Here is a 17,535-nt window from a genome sequence, read left to right as displayed (position 1 = left end):
GTGGTACACAGGCGTCATCCAATACCGTACACGGGCGTGGCCACCTACGGTCCAGCGCACGCCATCGAGTCAGCATTTGGATTCAGTCAAATCGAACCCAAGTAGCGAGCTGTTGATCATGCTCGTGCTGGATTGACATTCGGCCAGTGCCGGCGATGTGTATGGGCCACGGCAGGCGCTCGATTGCAGTCTCTGGGGCGTTGAGGGAATGAATGAATATAATAGGATCCACGCAGTTACTCACGCCGTCTCTCTGGAAACTTATAAAACGTAGCCCATGCATTTTCAAGGCCACCAATCGAAATGCGGCGCTGGCTGTTTTCGGCAGCTTCTGATTGGCCAATAATCAACACGTCTGTCGAAGAGTAATGCATTCTCGAAGAGGCCGCGACCCCGCCCGCGCCGAGCGATGCGTACGAATGGTTGGCAAGCGCCCTTTGACCTGCTGCAGGTCGTGGCATGGGTCACCTTCCCCGTCCTCCTCGGCGGCTTCTTCGCCTTCTACGTGCCCTTCCTGCCGGCGACGCTGGCCATCGTCTTGGGCGTGGTACGCTCAATACTCTCGTGGTGCCGAACCACACGCTCTTCACATTAGATCTACGGCACGAACGGTGTGTTGATCATGGTCTTAGCGGGTCTCTGCACGTATATCAACCCCGCGGACAGAAACATTCTGACCGAGGCCGAGCTCAGTCCTGCGCAGATCACGGACGACCTGCTGTACTGCAACGTATGCACAAAGTACGTCGATAAGCGATCGCGCCACTGCCGCCTTTGCGAAAAGTGCGTCGCGACGTTCGACCACCACTGCAAGTGGCTGAACAACTGCGTCGGCGCCCACAACTATCGTTATTTCTTCGTCCTGATCTGTTCGACACTCGTCTTTACGATGTTTCAACTCGCGGTCGGTGTTTACCTATTTGCCACCTCGTTTGCTGACCCGACATCGATTACTAGCAATGGTGCGTTGGGCACACTCATCTCTCGTTCTTACGTGCTGTGCGTAGGCGCTGCGACGTACGGATGCAAGGATGGGACTCCAGCGTCAGGCACGAACGTTTGTACCAACGACGGGTAAAACGCGCGCGACACCTTGCGTTCGCAAAAGAGGACGGCCTGAATGGCTATTTCATGTAGATACATGTTTCCTCTCGTCGCCGTCAAGATTCTGCTTGGCCTCTACTCAGCGTTCCTGGTCCCATCGACGGTGTCTATCCTGCAGCTCGTAATATTTCACATCAAGCTCTGTACGGCCGAACTGATACACTCATTGTGCTCATTTCATCAACCTTAGGCCGGAACGGATCCACGACGTACGACTACATCGTTGAGCAGCGACGGGCAAAAATTGCCCGCGCCCGCGGCGACTCTGCATTGGCAAATGACGAGGGCGATCTGTGTGTCTGCTCTGCACCCCGTCGTCGCACAGCTTCCGAAGGCGCAACACAGCAGCCGCCACGGTGCGTATGTGTTATTACACCCACATTGCTTACCTACCCAAATCTAGGCCCACCGTGTCGTCGGCTGCGCCTGCATCGTTCCGATCGTCAGCCGCGGCTATTGACGGACCGTTCGTTGGCAGTTTCGATCGTGGGTTTGGCAAGCACGTGCAGCTATATGATCACTCGTCCGAGGAGACGCACCACTCACCGACAAGTCCGTCGCAGCGAGAAGAGTTTGGACAGCAGTTCCATGCGTACGCAAGTCCCGCTGCCATCAAACTCGGAGCAAGTGCCAAGCGCGAATCGTTCTTCGTGTGAGATTTTAAACACTATGTACCAATTGATCAATGATGGATCCTTCCACGTTCGCTTTGCCAAAAGCACACTGTAGTAGGACCGTAGTTCGGACAGGACTCGTATCAAGATAGTCTTGGCAACGGAATGCAGGTGCTATTGTTGTTATCCTTAACACTGGCGCAGGGTCACGTTGCGGGCATCCGCACCGAGCTCGACCGTCACGACGTCAACGATGCCGCTCGAGAGCTGCGGCGACCATGTCGCACGCGCGTTCGACTGCGGGTGCGTGGCGTGCACGGCGTACACGGCGGCGTGGGCAGTCCACGAACCCATGTTGTATTCGTGCTCGCCAAGAACGATGGTATCATGCGGCGCGACCGTCACGCGTTCGCGGATAAAGTCCTTGCCATCGGCCGCTTGGTGGTCGGAGCCAAAGACGGCTTCGACAGAGATGGGCGTCGCGCTAGCGTTGCGGATGGCGACACGGACGGCGTAGCTGGGAGGGCAGACCATCCTTCTCAAAGGCGGTTGGATGGATTATGAAGCTCCAACGGGCAGCTCCTCGCTACATACACTCTTGGCAGAAGGTTCCTGAGTGCTTGTATTTCCCAGGACCGGTTTTTCTAAGCGACAGGTACACCCGGTCCCAGTTGATAATTTTTATCTCAGTTGGGCCACGAAGTTGTTGACACTAGTATGCTTATAATCGAGCTTCTCAACCGTCATTTATGAGAGATCAAGGAAGATGTCCGTTGTGAATTGCAAACTGAGACTCTCGTCTTTTGTATGTCGGTAAAGACACTACGTAAATGGGCAAGCTGATGTGGGATTGGCTAGAGCAGGTACGTGGTGCCCAATTGGCTCCGTGGCATCGCTGACATACATCGACCGCTTGAGCAATGGAATGGTTCAAGACCCTCTTCGGCTTCCGAGAGAAGGGCTTGGCCTACGACGAGGTCCAAGCCAAGTTTGAGATCGTCAACGAGACGCAGCTGTGCAGCCTCACGAACGGCAAGACGTACGACATTGGTACTTTCGAGTGCCTATCGCTGGCAACGCTACGCGACCATGCAATGTGCGTCGGGCGTCTCGGCCACGTCCGCCTTACCCACGCCGCATCGAAAGACGTGTTCCTGCTGCACTGTGATCCGCGAAATCGGCACGCGACGTTCCAGGCCGCTTCCCAGTTCAATTGCCTCGAATTTGCCCACCCGCGAGCGGTACGAGAGGCCGTTCCTGTTGCCACCACTCGTCCTCATAATTGCTGTAGCGACCAGAGGACGGCGTCACGATTTACGCGCATGATATGACACAAGGGCCAGCGTGCGCCATCGGTACACGTACAGTCGGCGATTGCGCTAACAAGGTTCACTGTAGCGGCGGGTCCAGGAACCGTTTTCCGCAACTACTTTGCGTCGCCAGACGCCGATCAGCAAGGACAGAGAGCAGCGAGCCAGATCAATAATCTCGAAGATGTCGAGGACATGCTCGACAATGAACGGCATCAGTATTTCCGCGTCGTGAACGGCTACACGGATGCTACGAATGCGAGCCTACAGCGGCTCAATGACGTGCTCGAGACCGCCAACACGGATGATCTTGAGAATGCGCTGAAAGTCGGTGTCCACTGGAACGTTGAAGTGCCTTTCCAAGCCAGGTACCGCCCGAGCAGCCCCAGCAGTGACAAGCAACTCGTCACACAAGTGTACTGCTCGGCCATTTCGTGTGGTTACTCGTACGCTTCGGCAACTGCGTGGGCGCCTTTTGCCAGCCTCGTACTTCGCGCCAGCTACGAAGCTACTCTGTGGGCTGCCATCATCAACGCTTCAATCACCGGATCGACCCAAGTATTTCTGACTGTTCTCGGGGGCGGCGTTTTTGGAAACAAGACAGCGTGGATTCTTGATGCAATCGCCGTCGCCGTCGCGAAGTGCCACGCGTTCGACCTCGACGTTGTCATTGTACATTATATGAAGGTCGATAAAGCACTCGTGACAGCTCTAGACAAATTGTTGCCGATACCCGGTGGTATATCATAGGCGTTTTTTAATTCCTACTCAACATTGTGATACGAAAGTGATGCACAAATGCATAGTACCGATGTACTGTACATTAGCACAGAGAGAACTTACCCGGAACTTTGATTGACACCAAGGGTTATATGACATGTGCCCAGGGTGCGAAGTTTATAGAGCGACCATCTATATACATGTCATTAAAAATATGGTTGTTCCACGCCATGCAAAAAGGTTGCATTGCGCGATGATGAACCAACTCAATACACACAAAAGGAGCAGAGAGCCCAGCCGAAAAGCCAAGTAAGAAAGCGGCCGGACGGCCACTGGGCTACCTCCCCCCTAGTCAAATATTAGAGATTAGAGACCACAGAAGCAGTTGTACTTCTTGTCGAGTCTTGAAGGTTTTTCAATGCTCTAGAGGGTGCCGATGTCGCCATAGCTTGTATTTTCGGGTACTTCACGCTCGGCGACGTCGCGCTCTACAAGCGCTGCAACAGTGTCCCGCTGAGCGAGATCGTCGCCCGCAAACGCTGGCGCCTGCTGGGTCACGTGCTGCGCCTGGAGAAAGACGTCCCTGCCAACATTGCTGCCGCCGGCTTCTTTGCCGCTCCCGAGGCGCCCCGTTTTTTAGGCCGCACCAAGATCACGTTGCCGATCGTCCTACACCACGACCTCCAGTCGTTGACGCCGCCTCAGTCGCTGGCATCTCTCGAGGACCTCAACAAGCTGCGTAGCTTTGCCGCCGATCGCGATGCCTGGAAGGAATCTACGGAGCTTGTCAGCATGGGCCTCACCCGCGGCCACAAGCGTCCCCGCGGGACTTCAGAAGAGCAAGATGCACCCCCGCGCCGCCGCCTGCGCAACCACGGCCCGGCGAGCGAATGAAGAAGAAGGAGATTGCTAGTCTCTACGTATGCGAACTCTTTGTAACAACGAAGATAACGCGAAACACGTTCATATTCACGAAGGTCTACTTCGCTGCAGTGGTGGCTTCCGCGGTGCTCTGGAAAAGAGAGCCATTTTTCAGAACCGAGGTATTTGATTTGCTGAAGCCCGAGAAGGGTGATTCTTCGACAACTACCAGCACGCTGTCTAGCACGAGCAACCTAGAAGTTATGACAGTGCTATCAGTACTATGGCTAACATAGTACTGATAGCGCTGTCATAACTTCTAGGTTGCTCTTCTCGCATCAGCGATGATCCCACAGAGTCCCCTTCCTCGTCTCGGGCTCGATCCCATGCTTTTTCGTAACATTTCAACAGACCCACGCTCCAGTCGTGTCATTTGCCGAGAAGAATATGTACTTTTCCACGTAGCGCGGCCTCGACGGGATAAAGATTAATGCCTCGGTCCTCTCCAACGGCCTAGCCATCGACGTCACGTCGTCGGAGCCAGGCAGCAAGTCGAACATCGCGATCTCGGAGGCCAGCGTCGACTTTCATCTTTGACAGCTCGAAAAGCTGCCGGTTGTAAAACGCATGACGGACGACGGCCCGCTTCTCGACGAGTACGACAACCAGTGGGTGGTCCTCGCTGACAAAACGTGCGGCCGACAACGAAGAGTACACGCGAAAACGATGACGAACTACCGCCAGTACCGCCAGAGGCGCAAGGAACGCCTGGAAGCGTCATGGCCCAACACCCTCGAATACGACACCGAGGGCATGTATTATAATTCCGACAATACTCGATTGTTTTGATGCGTGCAGAAGAATAGGCGATAAATTCACCTGTGGACGTAATAACGGAAATTTCAGAATTTTGATTGCATCTTCTGTTGTTACAGAGTGATTTCGTTGTTTACTTAATCTACATCGTAGAAAAGACTGTCCCAGCGCAAGAAACAAGATCCTTGTCGATGAACTGGCCGCATATAGTGAGCCATAGTTGTATTTGTCAAGTGGGCCCCATATAACTGAATACTCAATCTTTGGTTTAGAGATCTATTGAGGGCTGAAAAATCGAAAAATACACCATTTCTAACATGCTTTCGCGGCTAGTACGCCGAGTTGTCCAGATTCGAACTAAATGCTCACGAAGTAACGTAGCATGGCTCGAAGTACGTGAGAAGCACGTGCATTGGGCGTCCCGAACGCACCCTGAGCTACAAGCAATAGCGCAAGTATTATGGCGCTGACGCTGACCGAAGCGACAACGTGTGACCCAGTTAAATTTGCTCGAAATCACCCGAGAATAAAATGTCTTGCCGCCGAAACGTCGATTCGAATTGCATACATCTCTGAGCATGATATTAACGGCGTTAATGGCGTCTTCGTGGATCATTGGGCACTCGTCCCAGACAAAGAAATCGGCCTTGCGGAGCAACGCGGCAAGTTGGCTGTGTTTTCTCACACAAAGGTCCTTTCGGCGTTGAACGACAATAGGAGCTAGACGTGCTTATGAATGATGGTATCGCCGTGTAGTGCAGTGAGGCCCATAGATGCAAGGGCAATCGCGACGCATTCAATGGACCGGAACCATGCAAGCGAAAGTTTTGATACGTCGCTCTACCCAGAGCCGCTATTACCACACAGAAAAATTGGCGTCTTCATTAGTATGGCGCCAGTCGACCTCGCGGCATACGGCATCGGGGTCAGCATGCTGCTGCGGGTTGGCGGTAAAGAGGCCTCTAGCCTCTGCCGCGTCGCCCGCAGAGCTATGGCGTGCTGTGCGCTCTGTGCTGTGCACTCTATGTCATACGTCCTCTAAAGTGCTGGCGGCTGTCAGCGGTCGGTGGTCGCTCCGATGGCGCCCGCTCGTTGCGCGCAGCACACATTTAGACGTACTATTCACTACGTTTACTAGGATTTTGAGTTAGTTTTTGCTAATTTGATTTTAACGCAAACACGTTTGATGGATTTATGTCCTGAGAGGCGCGGCCGTCGGTCATCCAGGCCGCGGCAGAAGGAGGCCTCATCAGTCGACGCCTTCGCCTGCTGCGAGCCGCGCCATCAGACCAAGCGATGATGAGCGATGAGGAGCTCATCGCCACGCTGTACAAGACGACGTACCCAGACATCAAACCAAACAAAGAAAACATATCCAACGCGCGACGCCGCAAAAACGGAAACAAATGTATCAAGACAACCGCCCAGCTCCATGCCTCCAGAAGAAAAACGAGTCAACATGCCCAGCGCCAAAACCAAAACACTTTTATGTACGACGACCGACCAAGACGCCAAAACAAAACAACTCGACCAGTGTTGGTCACCAAGCCAACGACTTCCATCAGTCCGCGAGTTCAAGTGAGCACCCCCTGTGTACCTTCGGGTGCTGCAGCTCCAGGTCTGCCCACGGTCGCATCCAAGTGGACCTCGGGTCTGGCTCACGACCGCGGACGCTGCTGGTCGATCAAGTAGCTTGACGATGGACCACATACTAGAAAAGAAACCCATAGTGGTAATCCCGGTAAAACACCGCCTGACAAAGAATTAAGCGATATAGATTGTACTCTATCGAATTCTGACTCTCTAAGCGTCGTCTTTTATCAGTTAAACGTTTGTTTAAAAATATTGACAAGAGTGTGGCCCTACGGTCACACTCTATTCTAGGCGCAATATTCTTCGGGCTGATAGTATGCTAGTAATTGGTGTGTAGTGTCGGGAAGAGAGTCTTTCTGATTGCTTTGAGTTTTGCTACCATCTACGCGTCCAGCGCAATCCCGGGTGACGAAATTTAATTGAGAGTAATCTTACGAACAGTTGGAACTTCCACTGTTCAGTAGCGTGTCAAGGATTGCCTGTCATATACTGCCACAATAGAGGTTTCGTTATCTTAAGAAATGTCCGATGTATTCAATGCGATGCGCTTCTGATGTATGAATAACTGTACATCTTGTATACGTACTCAATGGCAGAGTAGAGAGGGATGCAAAGAGGTGATAGATGCTGTCCGAAAATTCTATGCGTTGCAAACCTCTAGTGCGTTAAGAGACATCGCTAGCTGTGAATAAGAGCTGCAGTTGAAGACACCTATGCGAAAGTGGACACTACGAGAAAGTAGAAGGAATGCGATGGTGCCTTCGCACAGAAAGATCACAAACAGCGACTGCCAGGGTACATTCTAAGACCGTGAACCAAGAGCAGTGAGCACCACGCTACACTTGGTTCTGCGCATAGGAGGCAAATCACATAATGATGACAGTACCGCCGCTTTATGCAGCCTACAGTGTCTTGTTGATGATCAGAACACACTTGAAGGGTGTTTGTCAGACCCGCTTGGATGCCGAGCTCATCTGCAAACGCCAAAACATCGCATCCACGCAACGTTTTCTGGTTGTAGCAAAAGGAACTTCTTTATCGAGAAGATTATGAGATGGGCAAAGCGAGCGTTGATGTTATGTCTATTTTGAGTGTGTTTTTTTAAAGACGGGCAGCGACAGCGATATTTTGTGAAGAAGAGATCACTTTTTTGTCTAGTGGTGACGCATTTCTGATGCGAAGTGAATATTTTGACTGTACTTTTATATATCTACGGGGAGAAACATTTGTACAGAGTGTCACGCACACCAGTGCATTACGCTGATGAACGGCCAACGCAGTGCGCACTTCAATCCCCTCGCTCGTAGCTGCCGCAGCACAGCACACGCTTGGCGCAATTATTCATTGACTTGGTGACCAACTGTTGGTGAGTACCGGCAAGCCTCGGATGGGTAGCTTGCTACACTCATCGCCGCCATACATGGACGCCCTGCCAAAGCAAACTAGCTGCATTCGTCTCAGCTGCTAAGCGGAAAGTGGACTCGCTCCGCTCATCTAGCCGCTTCCCAGCATATTGTTAGCATGGCGACGTCGTGAGGCTTAAAAAAACTGAATTGAGTGTCAGTAAATATGCTTTCACTATACCGATTTGGGATATTTTTCCCGCAATGTCCGGATTTCCACCTCGGTGTCGAAACTGCCTCGGCAACCCTACAAAGCATGCACGACTACGTCAACTGGTGCGTTACGCAGACAAATGCATTTCGCACTGCATGAGCGCCCTCGCTTCACTCTTTGAGCCGCTTCGCGGCCACGTTGGATTCGCCTCGGTTGGTCCGATCCAGGTGCGTCCAGAGATGGTGTACCTGGGTTTTTTTTATCTAAACGTGTTTGCCGCCCCCTTCCTGGCTGACCAAGGTCTGATTGATCTGGAGAATTCGCCTCGCCAGTTGCCTGCTTTCTTGTTAGCGAAGCGAGCTTCCATTTTCGCTACCACAGGCAATCTTGCGCGTAGCGCCCATGCAGGGGTACATAATAGAGGGTGCTTCACGCTACAAACTTCAAGATATTTTTATTCAAAAGCGCCGAACCGACCTGCCGGGAGATACTGCCTTATTCCGCTGCGAGCCGGAAAGGAAGATCGCGTTGGTCCGAACAAACACTATTTGACGAGTAAACGATAACATAGAGTAGTGTGATATATGTACGATGAAGCATGCGATTAGGATAGATAAAGTCGATGTGTAGGACGTTCTTGGATGCTACGGGCAAATCCAGCTTGCGTCGGACTTCGAGCTACTTGACGCGCTTCGGTTTGAGGAAGTATTTTTATAGTAAAAAACGACTTTTGTCAAAATATAATGACTTTAAATATTTTATGAAGAGCAGCGATCTTCGCGGCCACAGCCAGCTCCATGGCGCTAGCAGACGCAGGAAGCATTGCTGCCGTGTACAAAAGGAACCATTCGACGTGCCATGATCGTCTCTACGAGCTAATGTTTTACAATCTTTTTATGAGCAGTGGGCTAGAGGTAATTCAAAAGAACGTTGCCTATTGAACGAGATTCTGAGTGAGCATCTAAAGGCATCGAGTTGGCGAGTGACCGAGGGCGCACGAGGGACGGAATTTTGACACGGCGTACATTGGATCAATGAAAGGTGCAGTCGGAAGGAATTCTCTGCGACGGTCTGCGAAGGTACCTCACGGGCACCTTCGAGCATGGTCCAAAGTCGGCCAATTATCATATCCGTCTCAACTTTCATTGGCGGATCGCACCCGCGACACAACAGAATGTTTTGGCCATGCTTAAAAATAGGCCCACCGTGAAGCACCCCCTATTATGTACCCCTGCGCCCATGTGTACACCTCTTTATTTCGCCTAAAGAGTTGTCTCTTTAAGTTCTCTATGGTGTGCTGTTTCCGGACATTTTTGAACACCCGGTCGTTAATGGGCTATAGTGAAATCACTATTTCGACGGTACGAAACCAGAGTTTTCCGGCCAGTTTGGTCCATAAAGGTATGACGGCATCAGCCCGCCTTCACCTCTGCTCCGACATGCCAATCAAATCTGAGTTCTCGCTGCTTCGTGATGACCTGAGAGGTTCCTACTTCCTACTTCTGGCATCTCCTCGGTCTGCGAGCGCAAGCGGTCAGTGCAACATAAGTACCAGGCAAGAATAAAGAAGCGCGAGGCGAGAGACAAAGCAAAGGAAGCAAGAACAAATAGAGGCCACGCGCTTAAAAGGCTGCTGCTGCACGCAAAGCCAGGCGGCGAGCAAAGAGCATTGTGGTGGTGCTTAATTCAGAGGGCAACAAAGAAGCTGCAGGACTTATGCAAGGTGATGCATTGGTCGTGTAAGATTTAACCTCAAGGGTCTGCTTCTTTACCTGCTAGGCGTGGTATGCGTATTTCGCCGCAAGAGCGACTCGTTTAACAACCCGAGGATACAGCCACTCCGAAACGTGTCCAGTGACGTACGTGCGCCATTGGCATGAGGGCGCAAGACTATTGAACCACAGACGAAGCCATGGAAATCAGAGCCACCTCTGCTTCAAGAGCCCTAGCGCCGTGCAGCTCGACCACTCGAACACCTGGCGTCGCTGACGCCGTGGACGTCCGCACCACCACCGCTTCCCGAATCGTTGCGCCGTGTGGCCCGGCCAGGCCAACACGTCGCGTCGACGAGAGGCACAGAATCCCGTCCTGCCAAACGGTCGCGAGCAGACCGCACGCCAACAGCGATTCCGCCTACTCCACTGGCGTCGAATAGCAAATGGACAAAGCCCAAGGGCAAGGGCCGAGCAAAGAACCCCGTCGATTCTTCCTCCGAGCACGAGTACGATCCGGAGGCAGTGATGGATATCGACTCGGATGCTAATGTGCCCGAGCGTTGGTTTGACGACTCTGACGTTAACGACGACAACCAACGACGTGTCGGTGACTCGACGGTTGCGCCCCAGGCCACAAACGCGCCTACACATAACGTCCAACATGCACATGATAAGTCAGTCGATTGCTCCTGCGGCAGCGGCGGCGCATCGACAAGACACGTCCTCGCCGTCCAGTGAGCCACGGCCGGCTAGTACAATCGACAGCCTCCAAGAGGACACTGTGCCCATGCACAAGCTCTAGCCATTTACCTACATTTGCGAGTTCTGCGAGGCTCGCCTCATGCCGTCCGAGGGCTACTGTGTCGACTCGCACTGCTCTCGAAATGGCCTAGCCGGTGTGGAGAATGTGTGCGTGGCGAAACGGTCGTCATCTGCGAGTTACAAAAACCACACTCGACATGTTACAACAAGGGAAGTCCGAATGAATTATCCACCATGGCCCATAAGCGCCAATTTGGCCTCTCACGCAGTCGTCGCCGACGCTGCGAGTACCACGACAACGATCCTTGCAGGGTCAGCTTCACGTGCGGCAGACATCAACTATTTCGACCTCTACGTTGCGCTACTCCGCAGACCAGATGTCGCCAAGAACCTCCGCCGGTATAACGCCGCTTTCCAGTTTACAAGTGTCGAGGGCAAGGAAGTGCATCTCAACGGCGCGCCTATAGCGTACGCCATTCAAGGTCAGTCGTTTATAACTTTGGCACCTTGAAGCCAACGACGTTTCCCGGCCGTGCTCAATGCGCTCGGCGCTGCGCGCAGGTCTGCGTAATGGACAATGATTTCGACCAGCTTCAACTCCGTTACGCGTTCACATGCCGCGGACCCAACTTGGCGGACGGTCTTGATGGACAAGGTATGGCCGTCATGCAAAATATGTTGCATCAGCACAGCCCGTACGTCAAGCTGTACAAGCACGCCGACGAGATCCTGCGCGGTCACAACAGTCCTCAGGCTTCCATTGTTTGCGCTCGCTACCCGGTGGTACCGGCAACATGCTCAGCGCGGACGAGATCGCCGTTTTGATCGATGGCACAACGACTCAGAGTCTAAAGAGAAGCTTCATTTTATCAGTGCGAACCAGATCCGAGCTCGGCGACCCGCTCACCGAGGCGCGACTAACTCGGATATCACGTGTGCATCGAGGCCAGGCGTTCGACGTTGTCGTCCACGGGGCGGATTGGCCTGTCGACCCAACCAGGCCTTTCGTTCGCATTTTAGAGATCAACAAGCATTACGACCCGCTGCTATTTCTACTTATTTTCACTCGCCGAGCCTCGGTGGGCCGTCGGCCAGACATAGGGACGGCGGAAGGTGACCATGCTCGATTTCGCCATATATTTGCTCTACCAGCGGACCTTGAGCCACTCGATGCCACATGTCATGAACCGGCGGGTCCAAGCGTACGCGGTGATCCAGTTCGCCAAGATCGAGGAGAACCGTCTGCTACCTCGAGGCCAACCAATGCAAGCTCCACCAAGACTCCTACCAGAACTATGCCGACGCGTTTGCGCGAGGTCGTAACGTTGATTTCATCGGCATCAAGACCGCCTTCCATCATCGCTTACCGATAGCGACCGTCACATGCAGTAGTGCTACCAGGACTCCATGGCGATCGTGCGCAAGTGTGGCAAGCCCGATCTCTTCGTCACGGTCACTTGCAATCCGAAATGGGCCGAGTGCAAGAACTTCCTCGCGAGACAGAAGAGCGACATCGGCAACAACATGGCTGCCACCGATCGCTTCGACATTGTCACGCGGATTTTTATCCAAAAGCTGAAGTGCATTGAAGAAGGAAGACCTTTGCAAAAAGCATGCGCTTGGTCGAGTGACCGCTTTCATTCGCGTCATCGAGTTTCAAAAGCGCGGACTTTTGCACGCCCACATTTTGATCATGATCGCCGACGAGGACAAGATCCGTACTAGTACATACATACCCGAGGACGTTGGCCGTATTTTTTGCGCGTATTGTATGCGCGGAGCTGCCAGACTCTGGAACGCAGCCGCGTCTGCACAGCATCGTTACGACCAACATGATCCACACATGCTCCCCGGAGCGCTGGATCAAGGACGACAAGTGCAAGCGGCGCTATCCCGCGCGCTTTCAAGCGGAGACGTGACTTGCCGAGATCAAGTTCTAGTACCCAGATTATCGACGTCGAGAGACTGTGCATGGCTCCACTGGCCCTGTGGCCAACCAGCACGTCGTCTCATACAACCCGTCGCTGCTCATGAAGTACGACTGTCACACCAACGTCGAGGTGTGCTCAAGCCTTTCATCCGTTGTTGTTGAAGTGGGTCGTCTATTACAATAGATAACAGGTCCCGTGCGGGGTGAGCTGGTAGGAACTTTTGAATATATGTATGAACGTGTTTCGCGCTATCTTCGTTGTTACAAAGAGTTCGCATACGTAGAGACCAGTGTGTAGAGACTAGCAATCTTCTTCTTCATTATTCGTTCGCCGGGCCGTGGCTGCGCAGGCGGCGGCGAGGGGGCTCGTCTTGCTCTTCTGTCGTCACCCGGGGACGCTTGCGGTCGCGGGTGAGGCCCATGACGGCACGCTGTGTAAAAGCCTTCCAGGCTTTGCCGTCGGCGGCGAGCGACGCAGTTTGTTGAGATCCTCGAGTGTCGCCAGCAACTGAGACGGCGTCAACGACTGGAGGTCGCGGTGCAGGACGATCGGCAACGTAATCTTGGTCCGGCCTAAAAACGGGGTGCGGCCTAAAAACGGGGTGCGTTGGGCGTGGCAAAGAAGCGGACGGCGGCAATGTTGGCAGAGACGTCTACACTCATGCGCAGCACGTGCAAGCGCGTCCTTGCCGAGCTTCGGCGGGCGTCGTCAGGGTCAACGGCTTGGTAACCTTGAGGAGTCGAACCAGCCATGGCGGCTTGGAAGTCGGTCTTGGCACGGGGCCACACGTGAAGGCGTCTACAGTCGTAGCGAGCTAGCCGAGCCACTTGTCGTTCGGTATCACGTGTGGGCCGAAGTCACGGCCGCGGCACTTTGCCGTCACCGCTTGGATGAGGCGTAGAGTTCTTGCCGCGAGCGTCTCCGTCGGGGCTGCGGCGACCATCAAGGTGTGGACGTGCTGGGCTTGAGTGATCCCGATCTTGGCCATCGTCCGTGCATACCGAGTGTGCCAACTTGTGGTATTTTTATGTAACTACAGCTATCTACCGGGAGAAACGGGTTGGACCAAAGCGGTTGTTTGTGAACCAGCGGCGGCGGCGCCGGAAGCGTGCTCGACCCCACGCGAATGTCGAACCAGTACTTGAGCATGAACTTGAACCGGTCGGGCACTGCCTTCGACGTAAGCAGGCGCCGGATCCGAGGGAGCAACGGGTCGGCGAAGGCAAGATCGGCAAAGTTGCCCCACGGCGCGTAGGCGTTGGCAACGACAGCCATGCTTGGTGACGACCAGGCCGGGAACCGGGGACGTCGTGAGCTTGGACTGCATGTAGCGTAGCGAGTGGCCACGGTGACGCGCTGACCACGTAACAAGCGCCGGCTTGAGGCCGAGGCCGGCTTGATGTTTTGGCGCGAAGACGATACTTTGATGGAGGAGCCGGTGGCCTTGCGCACCCGCGCCGATGACCGGCGGCTCCCCGTTGATGAACTGGAGGATCATTTTGTCGATGATTGCGGCCGTCGTGGTGTCCGGTGCGACCCACGCTAGCTGGTACCAGAGGACCGGTAGGCAGACCGCTTGCAATATGATGGCCTTGCCGGCCAAGGTCGTCGACGTGTGTCGCCAGAGGAGCAACCGGTCGCGCAGGCGACTCAGTGCGTAGTCGCAGCGAGCGTTGCGCGGCAGGTTCGGAGCTACGAGAATACCAAGCGCTTTGGTCGGCTTCGACAGCTGAACTAGCTGCAGCGTCGGCAGGTTGGGCAGAGGCGAGTGCGTGAGGACTTGCGTCTTGTCTCGGTTCAGCTTCAATCCCGAGAGCCTGCAAAAGTGGTCTACGAGCGCAAGCTGGCGCTGGAGAGCGGCTTCGTTAGTCGCAAACAGTTGAGAGTCGTCGGCAAAACAACTGACAACGTGTGTCGTCGAGTCGATCTGGAGGCCTTCCTGGGCGTGGTTGCGGAGCTGGAGACACATCGGTTCGAGCGCCATCACGAAGAACAGTGGCGAGAGCGGGTCACCTTGGAGTACACCCCGTTTTATGCAGAAGGGCAGCGAGAGGTCACCGTCGACGACGATCTTGGATCGACGTCCCGAGTACAATCATTGCACCATGGTGCAGAAGCGCCGCGGGAGACCCCACTTGCGGAGCACCGCGAGCAAGTAGCCGTGGTCGACGCGGTCAGAAGCTTTTTCAAAGTCGAGGAGCGCGATAGCTGCCTCGGGCTTGTGGCGGCGGGCGTACTCAAGCAGACCTTCCAGCCGCTCAATGTTGTGCATGATCGACGTCCTCTGATGAAGCCGTTCTGATCTGTGTGTACCAAGAGGTCAGCGCACGGCTGCAGCCGGTTGGCCAAAGACGGCGGTGAGGATCTTGACGTCGCTGTTGATTACGCTAATCGGACGGTAGTTGGCAGGGCAGTCGCGATCGCCCTTCTTGTGCAAGAGGATCGTCGTGCCTTGGATTTGGTCCGGTGTGAGCGTTGCCTGCTCGAAGAGCGCGTGGTTGAACACGAGCTCGAGCGCGCTGGCCCACTTGGCTGGCGCCAGTTGAGTATTTCGTAGGGCAGCACGTTCGGGCCAGGCGACTTGCGGCGCGATGCTTGCTGGATGCATTCGTAGAGCTCCGAGGCCAGTACCGGCGCTCTGAGGCGCTGGACCATGTCGGTCGGGAGGCGCGTCTTTATCGTGGAGTCCATGGACTGGTCAACCTCGTGGGCGTCCTGTCCTTCTTCGGCGGCGTAGATCGACGTGTAGAATCCATGCAGGACCTGCGAGATCTCCTGCGGCGTGGTACGAGCCTGACCGGTGGCGTCGCGCATCTGGTGGATCGAGTCCGGTCCCAGCTTTTTCATCGACGGAGACCTCAAGTGGTACTTGGTGCATTGGGCGGCTTCTGCGAGATGGCGTGAAGCACAGGATGAAAGCCTTCCGTCATGTGCTCTTAAACTTGAGCATTGGGTTCTTTGAGACGTTGCTTGATGTCGAGGATGGCTCCGACGATGGCTTGGCACGGGTGGCGGTTCAGGTAGGCCAGCGCGACGGTAAGCTCACGCTCGTCGGGGGCTGTGTCGGCGGCGACGCGGTCACGGTGCAGTATGCGGAGCTGGGTACGCATGTCGTTGACCATGCTGTCGTAAAAGCAGGCCACGGCCGGACCGAACGAGACCGAGTCCAAGAACTTGTCCAAGCACTCGTCGATAATCGCGGCCGCTTCGGGTGGTTGCGTCAGCCAATGTCGTGTGCGCCACGGGCCCGTTTGTTGTGTGGCTCGGGTCGACAACTCAAACGTACAAACCGAGTGGTCCGAGCGCGTGTTGGCGTGTACGTGTGTTAACTTGGTCGGTGCGCTAACGTACATAGTCTCTGAGACAAAAATGTAATCTTACATGTTTCTGTGGCACGGGCTAGTGTACGAGATCGTGGCGGGTAGTCCTGGTGGTACGCGTCCACCAGGCGGAGCTCGCTGAGCCAGCGCAGGAGCTGCTCAACCCCCTGGAGGTTCTCCGGCCACGGCTCGAACGAGTCAAGGGCGCCCCGGAAGGAATGACGCTGAAGTCACAGCCTACAATGTGCTCTGCGTCGGGTTTAAAGCGCTTGGGAAGCGCCGCGAAGAAGGCCTGGCGACTACCCCTTCAGTGGTGGGACTATAACACACGTGTGCCTGTTAAATCGAAGAAAGAGAAGAGAAGAAGGAGGAAGTTCGATATGACGTGGCGATCTTGTGCAAGCGGTACTATGCAAGCGGTGCAATGCGCGCGGCAATTGAGCAACATGGCATTCAGCTCTTGTTGTCATGCTGGTTTTTGAATACCTCTGTGGTACCTTATTAACGTGCCTATAAGCTTGAATTTCTACCAATGAGCGAGCGCAAAACCCTTGTAGCCAATGCGGGTGTTGCACTGCACGAACGCAACACCCGCACTGGTCAGTTTGGCCCGCTCACGCTGTTTTTTGGCCAATTAGAATCGTTGGTGCCGAGTCCAGAGCTGAGCATTGAACTCGAGCGTACTCGCGGAGAACATCAACCCAGCAATGTGTGCTTGCGCAATGATGCTGGTAACCTTTTTTCAACAGTAATGCCTTGTGTACGACCCGATATGGCGGCTCGTAGAGTCTCTAGATACCACAGCCCTACTGTAGCTTATAGATCGTGACGACTTTCTCGAGAATCATGTACTGCTTCTTGTATTTATTGTGAAAACCGGCGTTTTTGGCGGGTGGGGGTCTAAAATGAGCTGTTTATTCGCCCACACGGACGAATTATCGGGGCGGATGAACGCATTATTCGTCCGGATAACGTGGCACACGACGATTTACGAATCCAAGTTGCCGTATCCGGGCGATTTACGTCACAAAGCGTCCGTTCAGAGGGCGAATTGCTGGCGAAATGGACGATTGGCGGGTCCAAAACCGCCATTCGTTCATTCCCCGCCGCAATCCGTCGCCAGTAATCGTCTCCACGCAGCCATTCGCGCATTCGTGGGCTTCAATGACGTCCGCCATGAAATTGGTGGCACTGCGCTCCTCAAACATGAAAACGGCCAGCATTCTGTTTAG

The 17,535-nt window shown here is 54.3% G+C and overlaps 3 protein-coding genes across 3 annotated transcripts; 2 read left to right on the top strand and 1 right to left on the bottom strand.

Moving 5' to 3' along the window:
- Positions 1–348: 348 nt before the first annotated feature.
- Positions 349–1,804, top strand: SPRG_03060 (hypothetical protein). The gene is made up of 6 exons (XM_012341641.1): positions 349–547; positions 596–962; positions 1,008–1,074; positions 1,138–1,247; positions 1,295–1,460; positions 1,508–1,804. Exons 1-6 carry the CDS (start codon positions 410–412, stop codon positions 1,758–1,760), a joined length of 1,101 nt encoding a protein of 366 aa, XP_012197031.1. The 5' UTR covers positions 349–409; the 3' UTR covers positions 1,761–1,804.
- A 32-nt stretch (positions 1,805–1,836) lies between these two features.
- Positions 1,837–2,305, bottom strand: SPRG_03059 (hypothetical protein). The gene has a single exon (XM_012341640.1). It carries the CDS (start codon positions 2,250–2,252, stop codon positions 1,908–1,910), a length of 345 nt encoding a protein of 114 aa, XP_012197030.1. The 5' UTR covers positions 2,253–2,305; the 3' UTR covers positions 1,837–1,907.
- Positions 2,306–2,611: 306 nt separating this feature from the next.
- Positions 2,612–3,822, top strand: SPRG_03058 (hypothetical protein). Its single transcript, XM_012341639.1, has 3 exons — positions 2,612–2,959; positions 3,010–3,073; positions 3,117–3,822. The coding sequence occupies exons 1-3, from the start codon at positions 2,639–2,641 to the stop codon at positions 3,776–3,778; spliced, it is 1,047 nt and encodes a 348-aa protein (XP_012197029.1). The 5' UTR covers positions 2,612–2,638; the 3' UTR covers positions 3,779–3,822.
- The last annotated feature ends 13,713 nt before the right edge of the window (positions 3,823–17,535 follow it).

Source organism: Saprolegnia parasitica, assembly GCF_000151545.1.
Source record: "Saprolegnia parasitica CBS 223.65 unplaced genomic scaffold supercont2.7, whole genome shotgun sequence".
Lineage (NCBI taxonomy): Eukaryota > Oomycota > Saprolegniomycetes > Saprolegniales > Saprolegniaceae > Saprolegnia > Saprolegnia parasitica.
The sequence above is the reverse complement of the archived record's forward strand: the minus strand, read 5'-3'. Positions and strand labels throughout refer to the sequence as shown.

Coding starts and splice junctions, on each gene's coding strand:
- SPRG_03058 (XM_012341639.1), top strand. CDS start 2,639: ATGGAATGGTTCAAGACCCTCTTCGGCTTCCGAGAGAAGGGCTTGGCC. Junction 2,960..3,009: donor AATTTGCCCACCCGCGAGCG/GTACGAGAGGCC, acceptor TAATTGCTGTAG/CGACCAGAGGACGGCGTCAC. Junction 3,074..3,116: donor AGGGCCAGCGTGCGCCATCG/GTACACGTACAG, acceptor GGTTCACTGTAG/CGGCGGGTCCAGGAACCGTT.
- SPRG_03059 (XM_012341640.1), bottom strand. CDS start 2,252: ATGGTCTGCCCTCCCAGCTACGCCGTCCGTGTCGCCATCCGCAACGCT.
- SPRG_03060 (XM_012341641.1), top strand. CDS start 410: ATGCGTACGAATGGTTGGCAAGCGCCCTTTGACCTGCTGCAGGTCGTG. Junction 548..595: donor TGGCCATCGTCTTGGGCGTG/GTACGCTCAATA, acceptor TCTTCACATTAG/ATCTACGGCACGAACGGTGT. Junction 963..1,007: donor GACATCGATTACTAGCAATG/GTGCGTTGGGCA, acceptor TGCTGTGCGTAG/GCGCTGCGACGTACGGATGC.